General features: G+C 47.4%; 1 protein-coding gene across 2 annotated transcripts in view; it reads left to right on the plus strand.

Annotated features, from left to right (window-relative positions):
* BCL7C (BAF chromatin remodeling complex subunit BCL7C) overlaps window positions 1-20887 on the plus strand; it is a 40543-nt gene that overhangs the window by 1380 nt on the left and 18276 nt on the right. The window contains exons 4-6 of one of the 2 annotated variants that reach the window (XM_036074294.2): window positions 11-172; window positions 1585-1670; window positions 2223-2418. In XM_036074294.2, the coding sequence (XP_035930187.1) occupies window positions 11-172; window positions 1585-1670; window positions 2223-2348 (374 nt within the window). In that variant the 3' untranslated portion in view covers window positions 2349-2418. Of the gene's footprint in view, window positions 1-10; window positions 173-1584; window positions 1671-2222; window positions 2419-20887 lie in introns of those variants that run through there. The other variant, XM_078074587.1, reaches the window with a different exon arrangement.

Below are 20887 nucleotides of genomic sequence, written 5' to 3' on the forward strand. Positions count from 1 at the left end.
GCTCCCACAGATGAGAACAGTAACCAGAGTTTCCATTCGGAAGGCTCTCTGCAAAAGGGCACCGAGCCCAGCCCTGGGGGCACCCCCCAGCCCAGCCGCCCTGTGTCACCTGCTGGACCACCAGAAGGGGTCCCAGAGGATGCTCAGCCCCCACGGCTGGGCCAAGAGAGAGGTAGGACTAGGTGACTCCCTGCAGCCCTCTCCTCTGAGTCTTCTGCAAAGTTGAAGCCACCAGCTTACCCCTACCTACACGTACTCTCCTCCTGTGTTCTCCCCTCCCAGAGGTCTTCCCTGACTCCTGCAGAAAGTCACCGTCCTACCTCCAGTGACTGTCTGTCTCATTCATCCGGCTTCTTTGGGTCTTTAGATAACTCATCACCGTCTGAGATTTTCATGTAAATTTTATTTTTTACTACTCAGATTTCTTCCCCTGCTCCCACCTCATGTCAGCTTCCTGAACCTTGGGCCCACGTTACTCTTGTTCATTACTGAATGCTCAGAACAACATGGGACACATAGAATGTGCTCAATAAGTATTTGTTGAGGAGTAAATAATAGTGATATTCCTGAGGGTGATTAATAAGTGAAAATAACAGCTAAGACTTATTGAGCTCTGTGTGCCAGATCTCCTTCTAAGCACTGAACATGTTTTAGCTCATTTAATCCTCACTATAACCCTACGAGGGTTATGATCCTCATATGTGGATGAGAAGCTGAAACCCAGAGAATTAAGTCTCCCAAGCTCACATAGCCAGTGCACCAGCATCTTGGGCATAATTCCTCCTCGGCTCCTCTTTGTTCCATGTAGTCAATCCCCTGCCTGGTCAGAACTACCTCCCAAATGTGTCTACCTTCCTGTAAGAGTCATCTCTTACTCCCTCCCCGGGCTCCAGCCTCCTTATGGGTCTCCTCTCCCCTGGTCACCTCGACCAGCTGCCAGAGCAATTTTGTCTAAAGCACATTTTGGCAGGCTCATGTTTGTGCTTCACAGCCTTCAATGGCTCCCTATGGCCTTTGACTCCTCCACTTGGTACTTTGGGCCCTTTGTGAACTACCCCTGCCGGTCTCGTTGTTCCTTTCCAAGAATACCATGACCTGGGCCTATGGGCTGTGTCCAGATGGTGCCACGCACTGGTGTACCTTTCCTAATATAAAAACAACGGGCCTTTATTGAGCACTTACTATGTGCCAAACACTGTACTAAGGGCTTTACCTGTATCATCTCATTTCATCCTCACCACAGTCTCGCGTGGTGATTATTTATCATTATCCCCACTTTACAGATGGGTTAACTGAGGCCCAGGGGAATTAAGTCACATGCCCAAGGTCAGGATTTGAACCCAGGGAGTCCAGTCTCAGAATCTGTACTCACTAAACGTATGTTCTGTCTGCCTAAAATGTGCCCCATTTGTCTCCCTGATCAAATCCTACTCACCTGTCAAGATCCCACTTCCACGTCCTTCCTGTGGCTTCTTCCTGGCTTGCAGCCAGGTTCCCAGTTCCCTCCTCAGTGTCCCCCAGCCTGGGCCTGTGCTGTGGCACAGAGCAGCCGCTCAGGGGATGTCTGTTAACTTGATGTTCCAGATCCTGGGGGCATAACCGCGGGCAGCACTGATGAACCCCCAATGCTGACCAAGGAGGAGCCTGTTCCAGAATTGCTGGAGGCTGAGGTGAGAGAGGCCAGAAGGCTGGACTCCCGGGTCTCTGAGGCAGTGGGGGCTCTGGGGCAGCTAACGGCTAGGGGGCTGCACTCCTGAGGTCCAGGCAGGACATGTAGACCTCTGGCACAGATCAAGTCTCAGAGGCTGGGTTCTGGGGACGGAAAAGGAAAGGGTGTTTTAAGACAAAGTCCTGTGGGCTGGATTGGGGCGGATTTAAGATCATTAAAAGCCTGAAAAGATCGTGGTGCTCCTCCAAGTATTTTGTTTTATTTTAGTCCTAAACTATCAAATGAGCTTAAGAGAGTCAGTCCCCTACAACTTCTGACTTTTCCCACAAGGACTACCTTGATGCATTTTCCAGAAATATCAAGTATCACCTTCTTTTCCCAAAACGATGTTGTTGTTGTTTCTGGTACCCTACTTAATCTGCTTCCTGGGTCCCCCGACCAGACTCCTAGGTCCAGGAGGGGAGTGGAGTGGAGGCGTTGGAGAAGGCAGAGGCTAGGAGGCTGCACTCCTGGGTTTGGGTGGAGCTCATGCCTGTCCGCCCTTCCTCTCCAGGCCCCTGAAGCTTACCCCGTCTTTGAGCCAGTGCCACCTGTCCCCGAGGCAGCCCAGGGTGACACAGAGGACTCGGAGGGCGCCCCCCCACTCAAGCGCATCTGCCCAAATGCCCCTGACCCCTGAGAAGCTGGCCTGCCTGTCCTGTCACCCCGAGGGCCCCTTTGGCTTTTTACAAATAAAGACCCTTTTGTAATTTTGTGTCATGTCATTTCCCCGTCAGGGCTGGGGAGGGTCTTTGGAGACAGTTTTGTCTCATGCTCCATTTCTCAGATGGAGTCACTGAGGCTCTAAGGGGACCTTCCTATAGTCATACCATGAGTCAGACATAGAATGGGAGCTTGAGCCAGGACCCTGCCTCCCCAAACTCCCTCCACCCTGCCCTGTCCCCTTACCTTTGACCCTTCCTGACCCTCAGCCCTCCTCTGGGAATCCCAGGATCCCTCTTCTTCCTGTTCAGCCCTCCCCTGGGCCCAGCAGTTACCCAAGCTCTGGGCAGTTGCCCATGATTCCTGTTCATACACAGGAACGCAGAGGCTCGGAGGGACTTTGGGGTCTGACCTAACCTGTTCCTCACCCTCAAGAAGCTACAACATTGTACCCCCTGCCTCTGCTTAGCCATTCCTCCACCGGAACCCCTGCCCACACTTCTGGCTGAGTCTTACTTGTCCTCCCCTCAATCACCACCTCCTCCAGGAAGTCTTCCTTGACCCCTGGCTCAATCAGTTTCCTTTCTTTCGGGCTTCCATCACCTGCTGTGTCTCCTCCTCTTTGTCTTGGCATTTATCAGGCTGTTTGGGATGGCTCATTTGTGTGTCTGTCTTGTCCACTAGCTTTTGAGCTCCTGCGGGCCGATCTTGGTCCCCAGCCTTATCTAGCATCACACTGGGCATAGAGCAGTCATAGCAACTGTTCGGTGAATGAATGAGTAAATGAATGTGCTGAGGCTATCCAGGAAGGCTTCTCTGAGGAGGCAGAATGTGAGATAGGAACCTCAGTGTGGTAGATCTGAAGTCAGAAGTCCTGGTTCAAATCCTGGCTCTGTTACTCACTAGGTATGTGGCTCTATGCATGCCATTTCCCCTCTCTGAGCCTTAGTTTGTTCATCTGAGCAATGGGGACAATAACTAGGGCTCATCTGCCCTAGTGGTTTTGGGAACCTTCAAATAATACAAGGTACCTGCACTCTGTGCCTGGCAAAGTGGTAGAGTTAGGTGCATTAGCCCTGTTTTTATTTTTAACAAAGGTTAAAAGGTTCAGAGGGACCAAACTGGAACTTTAAAGAACATTTTAAAATGTAGGGCTGTTTCCTGATAGCAGCTAAAGTTGTAATAGTTGAGCCAGGGCCAGCCCGGGGAGCCAGATGTAGAGTGACGTGGTATATTCATTTCTTCTTGCTGCTACAACAAATTACCACACATGTACTTAGTCACTTAAAGAAACACAAATTCATTATCTTACCGTTCTGGAGACCAGAGGTCCAAAATGAGTCTCACTGGGCTAAAGTCAAGGTATCAGCAGGGCTGGTTCCTCCAAGAGGCTGTAGGGGAATATCTGTTTCCCAGCCTTTCCCAGCTTCTACACACCACCCACATTCCTTGACTTGGGCCCCTCTCCCTCCCTTCCCCACCACTCCCCTCCCCTCCCCATCTTCAGCATGGCTTCTTCCAATCTCTGTCTTTTCTTCCATCATCACATCTCTGGCTCTGCCTCCCCTGCCTCCCTCTTCTAGAGACCCTGGGACTGCATTGGGCCCATGTGGATGATGCAGGAGACTCTTCTCAAGACCCTTAACATAATCACACCTGCAAAATCTCGTTTGCCATGTAAAATAACATTCACAGGTTCCGGGGATTAGGTCGTGGGCCTTTTCGGAGGGCCATTATTCAGCCTACTACATGTGGTAATAATCTCAGCATTTTCTGGGTGGGGAGGTCCTCTCACTAGTCCCTGCAGCCACCGCAGGAGGTGAGGTGAGTGCTCTGTAGAGTGCAGAGTGCCTTCTATGGGTTAGCAGTACAGTGTGAAAGCCCAGACAACAGGCTCTGGGTTTGAATACCGGCATCTCCATTTGTTCACTTGTGACCTTGAGCCAAGTGACTTAACCTCTCTGGGCCTCAGTTTTCTCATCTGTAAACTGGGGATAATATTAACATCAGCCTGGTGAGAGTGTTGTGAGGATTAGATGAGGAAGTACGTGGGGAGAGTCCTTGGCTTGACACATAGTGAGTGCTCAATAAATGGCAGCCGTTTTCCTATTATTCCGTTTTACAGATGAGGATACGAGGGTGTAGGGATAGAGGCCAGAGACTTGCCTGTTGGTGAGACTGGGGAGGAGAGTCCATTTCTGAGCACACTTGAAAGGCTGAAGTTTGTGTCACCCCCATTCCTGTCCCTCTCTTGGCCCCAGACCCCAACAGTCTGTCCCCACTCCCAGGCCTGCCCCCTCCAGCTCTGTGATCCACTCTGACCTGGTTTAAAATCCACTTCTTCCATGGCGACCCCCCCCCCCAGTCATCACCTTACCACGCCCTCCCTGCCAACCCCCTTCCCACCCCCTCCCAATGTCCACGCTCTCTTTTTGGAAATTCTTCCACCCCTGGCTCTCGAGGTCCTGGCCTCTGGTGCTCCCCCATTCTCTTCTGCTCTGTCACTCTCTCCTCCTCCTGATCCCTTAAATATCTCTTGTCCTGGCCTAGCTCTTCTCTTCGTGAACGCTCCCTGCCAGATCCACCTATTCTTGGAATGAATGGCTCCCAAGTCTCTGCATCCAAGTGGTGCACCCTCCCTCTAGACTCAAAGACCCCTGGGATGCCCAGACCCTTGGCCTCCTCCTCCCCCCCCAACCTGTTCCTCCCATCGCCTGTACCCAGAAATGGCCCCTCAATCCCCCAGAGTTGGCCCAGATTGGAGCATCCGGAGGTCAGAGTCCCGTGAGCAAGTCTCTATCCTGAGTAATTCCCCCATCTGCCCCTTTCTTTAGGGCCCTCCTCTTTGCTAGGTGCCTCCTGGTGGGTTTCCCACTTCACTCTTGCCCACCCCCAGTCCATTCTCCACCCAGCAGCTGGGCAGTCTCAGAAACCCACCAATACTGCCCTGGGCGAAAACCCTGCTGTTGTCCTCCTTCCTGGCAGGATGGAGCTGCCCGCTGCCCCTTCCACCCCACCCCTACACTGCTCCCCTGAGAACTGCTTATAATCGCACCTCGCTGTTTCTCACCTGTGGGGTCTTGCTCATGCTGTTTGCTCAGCCAGGAGTGCCCCTCTTATCCTCCCTTCATCTGGGGGAATGCATTCTTTTTTTTTTTCCAAGCTTGGCTTCCTGGTGACTTCTGTTGTCACGTCCCCTGCCTCCTCCTCTGCCATTTCACAGAACATCAGGTATTGCCTTGTGATGGTCTATGTTGGCTTCGGTCTTTGGCACCAGACTGCCACTCAACAAGGGCAGGAGAATTCCTTTACTCGTAGCAACATGTATTTTTTTTTTTAAAGATTTTATTTATTTATTCATGAGAGACAGAGAGAGAGGCAGAGGGAGAAGCAGCCTCCCAAGGAGCAGAGAGCCCGATGCGGGACTCGATCCCAGGACCCTGGGATCATGACCTGAGCCGAAGGCAGACGCTTAACCATCTGAGCCACCCAGGCGCCCCGTAGCAACATGTATTTATTGTGCACTTAACTGTTTGCTAGGGACTATTCTAGGTCCCGGGAATAAAGCATAAACAAAATGGAAAAAATCTTTGCTTTCGTGGAGTTTACCTTCAATAAATTATACCATCTGTAGGAAGTTATAAGTACCTTGTTAAAAAAAAAAATAGAGTCAGGGAGATGGGAAAAGAGCAGATTGCAATTTTAAATAGGGAGATCCTCCTACTGAGGAAACATTTGAAGAAAAGCTTGAAGGAGTGAGGAAGAGAGCCATACAGATATCTCGAGGAAGAGCATTCCAGGCCAAGAGAATAGCCAGTGCAAAGGCCCTGAGGGGGAGTGTGCCTGGAAATGAGATCAGTGCAGCAGGCGGGCAGAGGGAGGCAGGGAGAGAGCAGTGGGAAGCGAGGTCAGGTCATGTAGGGCCTCATAGGCACGGCAGGCACATAATATGTCAATCAAACTTTGAGAATAAAAGAGGATGTATTAATAATTATGCCCAGGTAACAGGTGAAACCTGTGATAACCAAAATGTATGGCCATCCTGCTTGGAGGCCATTGTCAGGACTTTTATTCTGGGCGAGATGAAGAGCTATGGAAAGGATCTGAGCAGAGGAGTCACATGATCAGACTTAGGTTCCCCTCCCCCACGATATTTTATTATAAAAAGTTTCAGACATGCAGCAAAGTTGGAAGAATTATACCGATGATACCCATATACTGACCACCTAGATTCTATAACATCTTACCGTATCTGTTTATCACATCTTCTAATTCATCCATCCATCTATCAATCTAGCTTATTTTCTTGATACATTTCAAAATAAGTTGCAGACAATGGTGTACTTCCCTCTTAAGTACTTGAGCATGCCTGTCATTAACTAGAGTCCAGTATTTACTTACAGGTTTGTCTTTCTTTTCCCTCGAAACAAAATATCCACATAGTGAAATGCACAGGTATTAATTGTATGATTCGATGAGTTCCAACAAATGCACACATCTGCACAATGCAAGCTCTTACCAAATACATCATTATCCCTCCTGAAAAGTTTCCTGTTGCCCCTTCCCTCCCCTCCACCCCCAACTCCCCAGAGGCAATCACTGTTCTGGTTTTGTTTTGAGTAGGTTAACCTGTTCTAGAACTTCATATACATGGAATTATACAGTGTGTACTTCTTTGCGTTTGCTTTTTTTTCACTCAGCATAATATTTTTGAGAGTCATCTGTACTGTTGCTTGGATCAATAGTATGCTCCTTTCTATTGCCAGGTTATAGCCCATAGACTTGGCTTTGACTAGGAACGCTCTGCCGGATGGAGAACGGATAGGTCCAAGTCCTCTCTCCCTGTTTCTAGCTCCTTGCACAAGCCTGTCAAGCCTGGGGATCAGAGCCCTGGATGAGTGTACCCTAGGAAGACAGACAGCTTGTTCCCCAGGACCTTTCTAGAATGTAGTCAGTCCATGACTTCAGTCCCCCAGAAATCTAGGGAGACAGAACTATTTCAGGGGCAGGATGTAGGGTGATCAAGCATCCTGGTTTGCCCAGGACTTTCCCAGTTTTAGCATTTCAAGTCCTGTTCCTGGGAAACCCTGGGAAAACTGGGATGGGTGGTTGCCCTGGCAGGATCCCACCACTGCCCCTAGGGCCCAAGGCCCTTTCTCACCCCAGACTACACTTATACTCCCTTCCTCCTAAGGACTGATTTTCTGTAAACTCTAAACTGATCTGCTTCTTTCCTGCCCGAAAACTTCCCACAGCTCCCCATGGCTTTGCCTGGCAACCCAAAAGATGTACTGACCTATGGCAGTGGGTCTTGAACTTTGCTGCACAATGGAACCACCTGAGGAATTCTGAGGCCCGGCTTCTACCCCAGACATTTTAATTGGTTTAGGATGTGACTTGGGCATTAGGAGTTTTAAGAGCTCCACAGGTGAGGCTGATAGGCTGCAGAGTTTGGGAACCACTGGCCTATGGATATGATTTGCTTGCTTATGTTGCCAACATTTAAAATCAAAAGAGTTCATATAAAAATCTAGACTCCTAGCTACCTTTTTTTTTTTTTAAGATTTATGTATTTATTTTAGAGAGAGAGAGAGAGAGAGAGAGAGAGATGAGCACGTGTGCATGCACGAGACGGGGGAGGGACAGTGGGAGAGGGATCGAGAGAATCCCAGGCAGACTCCCCACTAAGCATGGATCCCAGCACGGCGTTCAGTCTCACAACCCATGAGACCATGACCTGAGCCGAAGCCACCAAATGCTCAACCGACTGAGCCACCCAGGTGCCCCAACTCACAGCTACCTTTGACAAAGCGGAAGGTCTGAGACAGTGAGTGCTTCCAAGGATGGAAATCCCAGGGGGTGTGGAGCACTGCCTGCTCTTGGAGACAACACATGTGTCCTCTGGTCACCGCAATCTCCACCACTCCCTAGTGCTTCCTCTGCTCCCATTTGTCCACGTGCATGGCCTACAGGCCAAGGCCCCAGCTCCGCAGCCTCTTCACACTGCTCCATACACTCCTCTCACTTCCTGCCCTCTGGCCACGTGGGCCTCAGGAGGCCCTTTCTACACTGGCTTTTGCCCAGGCAGTTTTTCCACCAAACTCCTCATCAAGGCAGACAAGGCCTTGCTCAGTTTGGCCACTGCCGCCTCTCTCTCCACTCTTTCCCAAGGTCATCGAACACACCGAGGCTGGCCAGCCTGGTCCCCATCCCCACGGTTGTTGCTCCCTCTGCCTGGGGAACTCTTCTCTCCCTCTCTTCTTTCTTCCTGGCCAATGCGAACTTCTCTTTCAGGCCTTGGCTTAGATTTCACCTCCTTCAGGAAGCTTCCCTGACCCTCAAAGAACTAGGTCAGGTCACTGGATAGTCACTGTACTTCCTCTTTTGCTTGACATCTCACTTCCCTTGCTAGAATAAGGCTATGATGTTCATCTCTGTCCTCCTAGGGTCTAGGTAAATAGTGTAGTGCCTGGTAAATAGTAGGTGTTCATCAATGTCAAATGAATATAAGAAGGAAAGGGGAAGCACATCTCCCTTCCTCCACTGGCAAAATTCTACTCTTGTGGTTGCATTTCTACTATAGTATTCAGCTCTGTGCTCGACCCCAAACCTCACTAAGCTCAGGTCTATCGCACAGTGAGTCCAGTGGGTCACCAAACCCATTCTGTGGTTGTTTCCCCAGTATCAGAATGCATAATTGGAGCCGCAATTACAGAATCCACACATCGGTTGACTGGGTCTCTGCGCATCTGTGAAGGCAGGGCTGTGTCTTGTGGGCCCCCTAGGGCCCCCCACACAGGACAAGCACAAGGGCAGAGTGTAGTAACTTACTTTCCATTCCCTTACATTTGTCTTATTGATTTTCAGTTGGCGATGGCTTTTCTGCCAATCCCCTCCTTTGTTCGTCCAATCAGCTCAGAGAGGCAGCTGTGGTGTAGTGAATGGTCAGGATAGGATAGGAATGGAGCTTTTCAGATTCAGCTGATTTGTATTAACTTGTGTAATCCTGGGCAAGTCACTTCCCGGCCTGGACTTAAGTTGCCTCATCTGAAACATGGGGCCAATAATCTTTTCTTCGTCTTTGGGGGTCAAACATCTTTGAACATGTCAGGAACAGTGGGAACCAAGCGCAGAACACCTGAGAAGCTGTACGTAAACCAGATTTTTGTAAAGTAACAGTTATTTCCAACCTTTAATTTTTAGAATCACCGCTAGGATTGCAGGAACTCTAGGAAGTTAGAAATGCAGTGCCAAGGAAAAGTCAAAGTCCGTGGTAGTCTGTAATAACCCGAGTCGAGGTTTTAAAGATTTTTTCTAAAAGATTTTATTTATTTATTTGACAGAGAGATAGAGAGCACAAGTAGGCAGAGGGAGAGGGAGAAGCAGGCTCTCCGCGGAGCAGGGAGCCCGATGCGGGGCTCGATCCCACGACCCCAGGATCATGACCTGAGCCGAAGGCAGCCGCTTAACCGACTGAGCCACCCAGGCGCTCCCACCCTGAGTCCAGGTTTTAATGTATATATTTTTAAGATACAGTGAGGGAGGCCAGAGAGGCGGTTGGGGTAAATGGGAACAGCCCCAAATGGGGCACCTGGGCTCTGGTTCAGCTGCTGTGTGACTTCAGTGGCCTCGTCTGTAGAATGGGATCCGCAGGCCCTCTCCCCTCGCAGCCTTTTGTGAAGCGCGGAGGAAACAAAGGAGGGACGCGGGCCTCCGAAACGGCCGAGCGCGGGCGAGCGCGCCGCGGCGTCGCAGGGGTTAAGGGCACCGAGCGCAGCGCTCCCGGCCTAGAGCGGCCGCGGCGGACTTCCGGCGCGGGGTGCTCGGGGCTCCCGGCCCGCGCGCGCGGCCGCTTCGGGAAGGGCGGTGGGCGGCGGAACGGCGTGCCCCCCCCACCCCGCCAAGTCCCCCGGTTGCGGTTTCTCCGTAGGCCGCCGGTGCCAGGGTGGAGGACTGTGCCTCTGAGGCTCGGCGCGCGCTGCGGCGGCGGCATCCTGGGGTCATCTAGGCCGGGTCCCCCGCCAGCGTGCCGCCCCCTGCCCCAGTCCCCGAGTTCCGGACTAGCGGTGTTCGACCGTGGGCGGCGCTTGAGCCCCTCCGGGCCTTGGTTTCCCCCGCTGGAATGCGGGGCCTGGCCGAGGACGGTCGGGTTCTTCAGTTGCTTGCACCCTGGAATCCAGGGTATCCCCGTTGCACAGTCAAGGAAACCGAGACCCAGGAGCTCGAAGTTCCTTTGGAACAGCCAAGGCATGCTTTGCCGCCAGCTTCTCTAGTCGGGGCGGACGCCTGGCTCCAAGCCGTAGCTCCTGGTTTCGAGCACTGCCGCCGCCGCCGCCGCCGCCGCCGCAGGGGCGTCTAAGGACATCTGAGTGTGTCCGGAGCCGCACCTGCCTCTCTCCTCTCAGCCTTATTACAGCCTCTTGAGGCAGGTGCTGTTGTCCACATTTGCAAGTAAGAAAAGGGAGGCTCAGAGCGATTTTCTCCAGAGTCATGATGCAGGTCAGTGGCTGAGTAGCGAGATCTATAAACTCAGGTTTGTCTCACTTGACTGGCCGATCTGTTTTGGGGGAATAGTAGCCAATCCTGAGTGCTTGCGACTGAATCCTTCCACAAGGGGCAAAAGCTGAGAGATGATGGGGGTGGGAGGGAGTGTCACAGACTGGGCTAAGTTAAATAATAGTGGAACATGGGTCCACTTGGGTCAAGTGCCTTTGCATCCCTTTGCATCATTTTCCTCAAGGTGAAAGAAACAGATTTGTAACATCTCTCTCTAGTAACGGCTTTATTAAGATAAGGTTCACATATCGTACAATTCACCCATTTATTTATTTTATTTTATTATTTTAGTTACAAACCCTTGTGTCTAGGGCTGACTTTTGAGTCAGTCTCTGCTACCTACGGAACCCGACCTCACCCGTGTAAAATGTACAGCTCAGTGGTTCTTAGCATATTCATAGAGTTGTGCATCTATCGCCACAGTCAACTCTAGAACATTTTTATCACCCCCCCCATCCCCCAGCCCTAAACTATCACTAATCTACTTTCTGTCTCTGTAGATCTGCCTATTACAGACATTTCCTATAAGGCCGGATAAGGCCTTTTGTGACTGAGATAATCTTTTTTAAACAAAGTCCCGGCCTTAGCTCAGAGCTTTGGCCTGTAACCATACCCAGCTAGAATTGAATAGCACCGTTTAGATTTTGTTGTATTTATTTTTACCACTCCGGGGTGAATGATAGGTATTTCCTGTTTGTGATAGTGATACAAAATTTCCTTTTTGAATAAATTTGTTTCCACAAAAAAGTGAGTTGACACTTTTAAAGGACAAGAGTAAATAAACAGTAGTAGAGGTGGTACACAAGTATGTCCAAAAGGTGGGAAGATAGGACGTGAATGAAGTTTGGAAAACACTAGATTGTCTGATTTGAGGTTCTCCAGGACATGGTTTGAAAACCACCCTACTATTCCATTTCGCTCTCCTCACAACTTCTGTAAGGAAGCACAGCATTTTACTGAGGAAGAAACAGATGCAGAAAAGTTAAGTATGGTAACCTGTCCAAGGTCACACAGCTAGTGACAGAACCTAGACTTAACCTAAGGTCTAATTCCGAAGACCACCTGCTTACCAAATCTGGACCTAAAACGGGGTGAGGAATGGATGAGCAGGCTTGAGGGAGGATTCTAGCCAAAATACCAGAACATGTGGGGACCAGGCTGGTGACCTTGTTTTTGGTATCCCAACAAATATTCACATATTTCTATAAAATAACTTAATCTGTGACTTTAAACAGAAATCCCATCTCAGTCACTGTTGGGGCTTTCTTCTTTTCTTAAGGGCACACCAGAATCCAGGAGGTGTTGCCTGGATAACGGGGGGGAGGGGGGGAAGGTGTGTGTGTGTGTGTGTTTGAGCACATGTGTATGTTGGTGCTGGGGAGACTCTAATCTTTGGTCCATCTTGATTGCTGTTGGTAATCACCGTCCAAGCCCACACTGTTCCCTTCAAGTTCATGGCTTCTGCCCTATATCATGTGTGGGGCACCAGAATCTCTGGGCCGGCGAGACTCCTTGTATGTAGGGTCCCGTGTTTCCTAGAAGATCAGGCAGCCACCTGCTCTCAAGGCTGGCTACTTTCTGGCGCACGGCCATGGGGCATGCACTAGGACTCCCTCTTGCCTCTTCCAGGCCAGGAACCTTCACCAAGATCCTCTGCCTCCCCCCCTCAAACCCTTCTTCATATGAATTCCACTTCGTATTTTTTCACTCTGGGTTTCAATAGCACATTAAACTCACAGCCCATTTTCAATAAAACTAGTTTCCTTTTCCTCAAGGGCGGAGAGAGCTTAATTTTTAAACCTTAACTTAAGCAAAAAGTAGCAAGTAGAAGACAAAACAATCAATTCCTGCCACACTGTTGTCAACACCTTTGCAACTCAATCCTCTCATCTCATAGCTGTGCAATTCAACTTGGACCCAGACTTGTTACTCAGCTTGAGTGAGTCTCAGCCCTAACTCCAAACAACTTAGATCTAAGAGTAATTTTTGACCATTGTAAGACAAAATAATTACCTTTGATCCAGGTAATATTCTAAGAGCTCTACATGCATAATGTCACAAAAATCATTTCCAACAACTCTGTGAGGTAAGTGCTATTATTGTGTCCATTTTACAGGTGGGAAAACTGAGGCGTGAAGTTTAGTCTCTTGTCCATGGCACCACAGTTAGTAAATAGTAAAGGCAGATTTCAATCCACATAGTCTGATTTCAGAGTATGTGCTCTCTTTCCTCTATCATTTACAGCAACATTTTAGTATTCCTTATATATTGGAAAGTAGTTTGTAGCTACTTGGGAAGCAGAATTGGAGAGGACTCTCCTCCCCAAAGAGGAGTCCGAGCACTCTGAGACCTGGGTCTCTCAACTCAGGACACCTTTCTCCCTCCCCAGCTCCTGCCTCTCTGGGCATGTGTTAACTAAAGCTGTTCTCCCTGCCCCAAAACTGCCAACCCAAGTTACTGTGATGTGTCCACATTCGGCTAGGTAGATGTATAATTTCTCTGTTCTTTGGTACAGCCCAGCAAGGAATTATGCCCATTTTACAGATAAGCAAACAGGTTTAGGAAGGCCAAGTGACTTGCCCAGGATCACACAGCTAGTGGATGGAGCAACAGAATTGGAACCTGGATGCCCATTTCTGAGTCTCCTGCTCTGTTAACGCTTTAGTGACCTTACAGAGTTGAGAGCCACATGAATGGGTTCCTGGGAGGTGATGACTACCTGTGGCGCCTGAGAGAGTCTCTCACCCTCTCTGGCTCCATTTCCTTATTTGCAAAATCTCTTTTTACCTTCCTCTTGTTTCTCAACTTCCTAATGAAAGTAGGGGAAAGTTTTTTGTTTTGTTTTTTAAGGATTTTATTAATCCTTAAAAAACAGGAGCAGGGAGCCCCAAAAGATGATCGCTCTAGAATGCATTGACCTTGCAATCCACATGCAAGCGGGGGGGGGGGGGGGGGAGGGGAGGGACAAGCAGACTCAGCACTGAGTGCTCAGCGGAGCCCGGTGCAGGGCTCGATCTCATGACCCTGAGATCTCAACCTGAGCTGAAATCAAGAGTCGGTTGCCCAACCGACTGAGCCACCCAGGTGCTCCTGTTTTGTTATGTTTTCAGTTTCAAAATTAGACTCAAAGACTGCTGTCAAGAGGGTGTTCCCATAAAGGAGTTTCCCTTTTGGGGAGTCATACAGTCTGCTCTAAGGAGACATTTTCTGCCTAGGGTTCTAGAACAGCAGTTAGACTGGGGAGTTGGAATTTGGGGAAAAGATGGGGACACTTGAGCCTGTGTGGGGAACAAGGACAAGACGGTAACAGTGCTTCTATTTACTGGGTCTTAATAACGTGCCAGGCCCTGGGCTAAGGCGTGTGTGTGTGTGTATGATGTGCGTGCAGTCACAGCACATATGCTAAAGGTCATGTTTTTACCCACCACTCTACTCTACATTTTTAGAGGGGAGTTCTATTGATATCACTTCATCCTACCTCCTAATTTAGAGGCGAGGAATCACTTCTGCTCAATCCAACAGTCATGATGGTTCTATTCTCTGCTAGTCCCCATGGCAGGCTCTTAGAAAAGATAGAAAAGACCAATTCTAGGTGTTAGCAATAGGAATCACTAGGTGGTATGACTATAGTGTTACTCTTATTTTTGCTTATCTGTATTTCTTAACTTTCTACAATGCACATATTCCGCCTTTATGATAATGATCAGTTCCCTTCCCTCATAGAATGCCTCTACTCATTACAGTACTCTTTCTACAATTTAAATGATTACATGCCTCACAACCCCCATGGTGGGAGAAGTTCCAGTTAAAGAAGTCAAGACCTTGTATTAGAGGGGTGTACCCTTAATTCAAGTGGCAGCCACATCTGCAGCTCCTGAGTAAAGGAACCAAATGTCATGACACCCCACTTCTCTCAAATCCCTGATAGTCCTAGGGATTGGCATCTGAACCCAACTTTCCATAACAGGGAATCTCAACAGGGTGGTCCTGGGCCTGAGCATTAGGAAAGTTATGAGGGCAGACTTGATTGTCATAACTTTCAAGGATGCTAGAGGCATGCAGTGAGCCAGGCCAAGGGAGGCTGATTGATCATCTTGTAACTCACTAGGCAGCAGATTCCTATGGGTGGCCTGGTGACCTGGTGAAGTGTCTGGACCTGGAAATGCTGCTTATTTGGATCATGCCCACCCAGCTAATCAGCTAATGTCTTGGAAAGTTTGAAAACCAGACCCAGAAAAAGTAGACTGAAACAGGGAACCATGAAAACCCATATCAGGAGTCGGGGGGGGGGGGCTCACTGTTCTGGGAATGAATGTGTCACTTTTTTTTTTTTTAAGATTTTATTTATTTATTTGACAGAGAGAGACACAGTGAGAGAGGGAACACAAGCAGGGGGAGCGGGAGAGGGAGAAGCAGGCTTCCCACGGAGCAGGGAGCCCGATGCGGGACTCGATCCCAGGACTCTGGGATCATGACCTGAGCTGAAGGCAGATGCTTAACTGACTGGCCACCCAGGCGCCCCATGAATGTGTCACTTCTAAGTTGGAACAAGGATGTTCTAGGGACCCCATGACTTTCATGAGTCTCATGGGGTATGACCAATATCCCAGGTCTGTCAGACTGTACCATGAGCACTCAGCAGCTAGATGGGATACATAAACCTATGAAAAAAAAAATATTTTTTTTTTTTACTGAAAGTCAGTGAATAGGCAATAAGTGACACTTTTTTTTTTTTTAAAGATTTTATTTATTTATTCATGAGAGACAGAGAGAGAGAGAAAGGCAGAGGGGGAAGCAGGCTCCCAAGAAGCGGGACTCGATCCCAGGACCCTGGAATCATGACCTGAGCCGAAGGCAGACGCTTAACCATCTGAGCCACCCAGGCGCCCAATAAGTGACACTTTAAATCATGTGAAACTACTTCCTCCATTAAGGGGTATTCTACATACCCTTCCTTATTTTCTTGAAATGTTTTAGGATTCATTCTTTCCATAGTTTATTTTCAGAAAGGTAACATGCTCTGTAAGAGGGATATTCTATGAGATGTTTGCTGTCTTTTTAATTTTACAGCTTCAAGTCCCAAAGTCATGACAAAGAATGATTTGAGATTTGTATATACTGGATCTGAAATTCTCACAGTTGTCTAAAAGTTGAACAGAAAGAAGCAAACCCACATATTTAAGAATTTTGTATAAGTAGACTTTGTGATTAGGAAAGGATTATACTCCTGAACAATGCCTAGCTAAATATTTTGTTCAATTTATAATTATAGTTACAAATCCAATTAAAATAATTAAAGTTATATTGGCGCCTGGGTGGCTAAGTCAGTTAAGTGTCTGCCTTCAGCTCGGGTCACGATCCCGGGGTCCCGGGATCGAGTCCCGCATCGGGCTCCCTGCTTGGCGGGGTGCCTGCTTGTCCCTCTGCCTCTCTCTCTCTCTCTCTCTGTCTCTTATGAATAAATAAATAAAATCTTAAAAAAAATAAAATAATTAAAGTTACAGACTCAGAGAGGGAAAGCAATAGGCTCAGAGTCACACAGCAAGTTAATGCAAAGCTAGCACTACAACTTTGGTCCTTTATCTTCAAGCTCCATGCTTTCTCCACTTGTTCTCTCCCCATGACTGCTGCCTTGCAAAGTTATGGCTGAGAAAACTGTAGATTAATTAATTTTTTTGAAGATTTTATTTATTTATTTGAGAGAGAGAGAGGGAGAGTAAAAGGGAGAAGCAGACTCCCCCCTGAGCAGAGAGCCTGACGCAGGACTCGATCCCAGGACCCTGGGATCATGACCCGAGCCGAAGGCAGATGCTTAACTGACTGAGCCACCCAGATGTCCCAACTGTAGATTAATTTAAAAGTGATACTGAGAAGACAAGGAGGGCAAAAATTTTTTAAAGATTTATTTATTTAGGGGCGCCTGGGTGGCTCAGTCGTTAGGTGTCTGCCTTCGGCTCAGGGCATGATCACAGGGTCCTGGGATCGAGCCCCGCATCGGGCTCCCTGCTCCGTGGGAAGCCTGCTCCCTCTCCCACTGCTTGTGTTCCCTCTCTTGCTGTGTCTCTCTCTGTCAAATAAATAAATAAAATCTTAAAAAAAAAAGATTTATTTTAGAGAGCGAGAGCATGAGCAGGAGGGGCAGAGGGAGAGAAACAGACTCCATGCTGAGTGCAGACTCCAACTCGGGGCTTGATCTCAGGACCCTGAGATCAGGACCTGAGCTGAGTCAGATGCTCAACCTACTGAGCCACCAGGTGCCCCAGGAAGGCAAATTTTTAAAATATTTTTTTGTTGTTGTTGTAGTATTAGTATTTTATTATTGTAACAAATTACTACAAATTTAGTGCCTTAAAACAACACATTTATTACCTTACAATTCTATAGGTCAGAAGCCCGACATGGGTCTCACTGGGCTAAAATCAAGATGTGGGCAAGGCTGTGTTCCTTCTGAGGATCTAGGGGAGAATCCACTCCCTTGCCTTTTCCAGTTTCCAGAAGCCACCCACAGCCCTTGGCTCATGGTCCCCTTCCCCATCTTCAGAGCAGCAGTGTCACTTCTCTGTGACCCTTCTTCCACTGTCACTTCTCCCGCTGTCTGTAGCCAGAAAAGGATCTCTGATTTTAAGGACTCTTGTGATTACACAGGGCCACCTGGATAATCCAGGATAATCTCGCCCATCTCAAGGTCTTTAACTTAATCACATCTGCAAAGTCCCTTCTGCCATGTGAAGTAACACACTCACCAGTCCTGGGGTTTGGGGCATGGGCATTTTAGGAATTAGAGCAAGGGCGATTATTCTGCCTATGGCAGTTATGAAATATCATCCAGATGCATAAGCATTCAGAGGAAAATAGACATTTTAACATAATGTTATTAAAATACCCTAGCCACCATTGTCCAAACCAAGAAATAAACATTGCCAGAATCTCCGCAAACCCCCCCACTTAATCATGTTTTCTGTTTGCATTTGCCCGAAATTTTTTTGTCCATCTATTTATTTCCAATATATTTTCACTTTTGTTTTATGTGTGTTTCTTATAAATTGCTCATAGCAGATTAAAAGAATTTTTTTTTAATTTTTCTTCTGCTTATAGAGGGTCTTAAAAGTAACTTAGTCCGACAAGTTCTGTCATAATGTTAATTCAGTGTGTTCCTGTTTATTGCATTAATCCATATACTTTTTTCTTTCCACCTTATTTTACATTTACTATTTATTTTTTCATTAATGTTTTCCTGTTTGCTTTTTTAAAAAAAACTTCTTTGGGATTGGTCAAGTTTCTATTTATTACCTTTTCCCCTCTTTGTAAACCTGCCAGTGTTTATCTTCTTTTTCCTAGCAATCACAATTGTTCTAAATTGTTTTATCAGTGCATGGTCATAATCCTACTCCTTTATCAAGTAATTTACTTGCCCACTCTTTCACAAACCCCCAAGAGATGATCGCTCTAGAATGCATTGACCTTCCTCACTCTCCAAGAGTTTTGCTAAGATAGCTTACAATTTTTTGTTCTAATCTATTATTAGGTTTTTCATTAAAGTTAATCACTTATACAAAAGAATCCTTATTTAACACTTAAAGCACAAATTCCCAGTCTACTGCTAACATTTAAGCTGAACTATCTATATATCTATATCTATATCTGTGTATCTATGTATTGCAAGATTCATTGCTCACCTCTGCTACCTCACTTCTTCATCTGTCATTATCTTGAGCTCTCCATCACAACTGGAGGATTTCTTGAGCCCTTCCCTCAGAAAGGTCATGCACGTGATCTATGCACTGAATCTTGTATGCCAGTTGTCCTTCTTTTGCCCTGGTTGGGAAGTGACATGATTGCCACTTTTCATTCTTGGGTTACATTCTTTTCTCCTGGAGTTTGTATTCTACTGTCTTCTAGCTTATAGTATTACAGATGGGTAGCTTTAAACTAGTCTGATCCTCATTCTTTTTAAATAACCTAGTCCAGAAGCTTGTAAGTTTTGGTTTTTTGTTTTATTTTGTTTTGTTTTTTTCTATTTCTGAAGTTCAGGAATTTCATCAGGCTATGTCTAGATACTTATCTTTATTCATATGAGTCCTTTTAATCTCCAGGCTCAAATCTCCCTTTCCATCTGTTACTTTTCTCTTCTTTGGGAAACTCCTATTATTTGCATTAGGTCTTTTGGATTTGTCCTTAAAATTTACATGTAATGGTATGATTTCCTTTCCTTTATATGTCTGATGTGTTGTAAGATTTCTTCCATTATCTTCGAGTCTCTCATTATTGTCTGTGCCAGTTACCAAGTGTATCTATTCTAATTATAAATTCAGGCATTGAGGAAATAACCACAGGATGGGCCAGCCTATGAGCTACCTGGGCCCACTGAATTGGCCTGGAGTCAAAAGACTCCCATCTATCACCTGATTGCTATAAGCCCCTACTTTGAATGATGGACCACAGTGGCATTTTAGGTCCCCAGGAATAAGTACATTTAGAGCCAATGTATAATGATCCCAGAAATATCTGGGTATGTCCTTTTTTCCAGTGCACAGATACCCTACTAAATAGCTGTAGGTCCCTCTGGGGAAGGCTAGGAGGAAAGTTTATGCGTACTTGCAACAATGATGCAGGTTCCTTCCTTAGGAGACTCGGCATCACCTTCAATCAAAGGGCTCTGGGTCTGTGATTGACTTGTGTCTGGGAACTGGTAAGAGGCTGTGACTCTCCACTTCCTGTTTTGGCTACCAGACCTAGGATTTCTCCAATTATATAGATAGATCAAGCAGGAGAGAAACACTTCCAGAATAGTGGAGTAAAGATTTCCAAAAATCCACTCCTCTGGAGCGCCTGGGTGGCTCGGATGGTTGGGCGTCTGCCTTCAGCTTGGGTCATGATCTCCAGGTCCTGGGATCGAGCCCCAGGTAGGGCTCCCAGCTCGGCCGGGAGTCTGCTTCTGCCTCTCCCCCTGCTCATGCTCTCTCTCTGTATCTCTCTGTCTCGAATGAATACATAAACAAACAAACAAACAAACTACTCCTCCTTAAAAGCAACAAGAACTCTGGAAAAACATTGTCAAAATAAGCATTTTCAGAACTCTGAAAACTAACCAAAGGTTAGCTACAATACAAGGAATGCTTATTAAAAAAAAAAAAATAGCTGTATCCTAGTGAGAGCAGTGAACTTTTTTTGTGTGTGTGTTTTTTTAAGATTTTATTTATTTATTTGACAGAGAGAGACACAGAGAGAGAGGGAACACAAGCAGGGGAGTGGGAGAGGGAGAAGCAGGCTTCCAGCTGAGCAGGGAGCCCAATGCGGGGCTCGATCCCAGGATCTGATCATGACTTGAGCCAAAGGCAGATGCTTAAGGACTGAGCCACCCAGGTACTCCAAACTTTGTGAAATTTTAACTTGCCCTAGTCCCATTCTCCTCTCCCCAAGTCCACAGAAACCTTGAAAACTAAAAGCCTCATAACTAAGGGAGCTGTGAAAACCAATGGCTTAGCAGCCACCAGCGGAAGCAGAACAGGCTTGAAGCTCTACAACAGCTCCATCCTCAGAGAAGTGCCACTATTTGACCTGTTAGCTCTCTGGAAAGCCTGTTGTGAGTTTGTCCCTAAGTCAGAACTCTCCCTGTGCTAATAGCCATAACTGTAGGGCATGTGTAGAAAACAATCAGTGGCAACTGTTTAACATTACAGCTGCCTGAAGTGACCATACCAGTTGGTGGTCAGGAGAGGCTGACAAAACAACTTAAAAGGAAAAACTACAGAATGAGAGATATTCATAGGTCCTTGAAAAGCTTTGACATGTTCCTGGGAATTCCTAGATGTTCACAAGCAAATGTAGGGTTGTGTGCATACCCAAGAAAAACCAAAGGAGATCCTAAGCTTTCACCTCTACCTGACCTTCAGGGTCTGTACAGGCAAGAAGTGAAGATTAAAGCAGTAGTGCACACGCACACACACACACAAGGCCCCA

This window comes from Halichoerus grypus, chromosome 6 (genome assembly GCF_964656455.1).
Source record: "Halichoerus grypus chromosome 6, mHalGry1.hap1.1, whole genome shotgun sequence".
In the NCBI taxonomy this organism is placed as follows: domain Eukaryota; kingdom Metazoa; phylum Chordata; class Mammalia; order Carnivora; family Phocidae; genus Halichoerus; species Halichoerus grypus.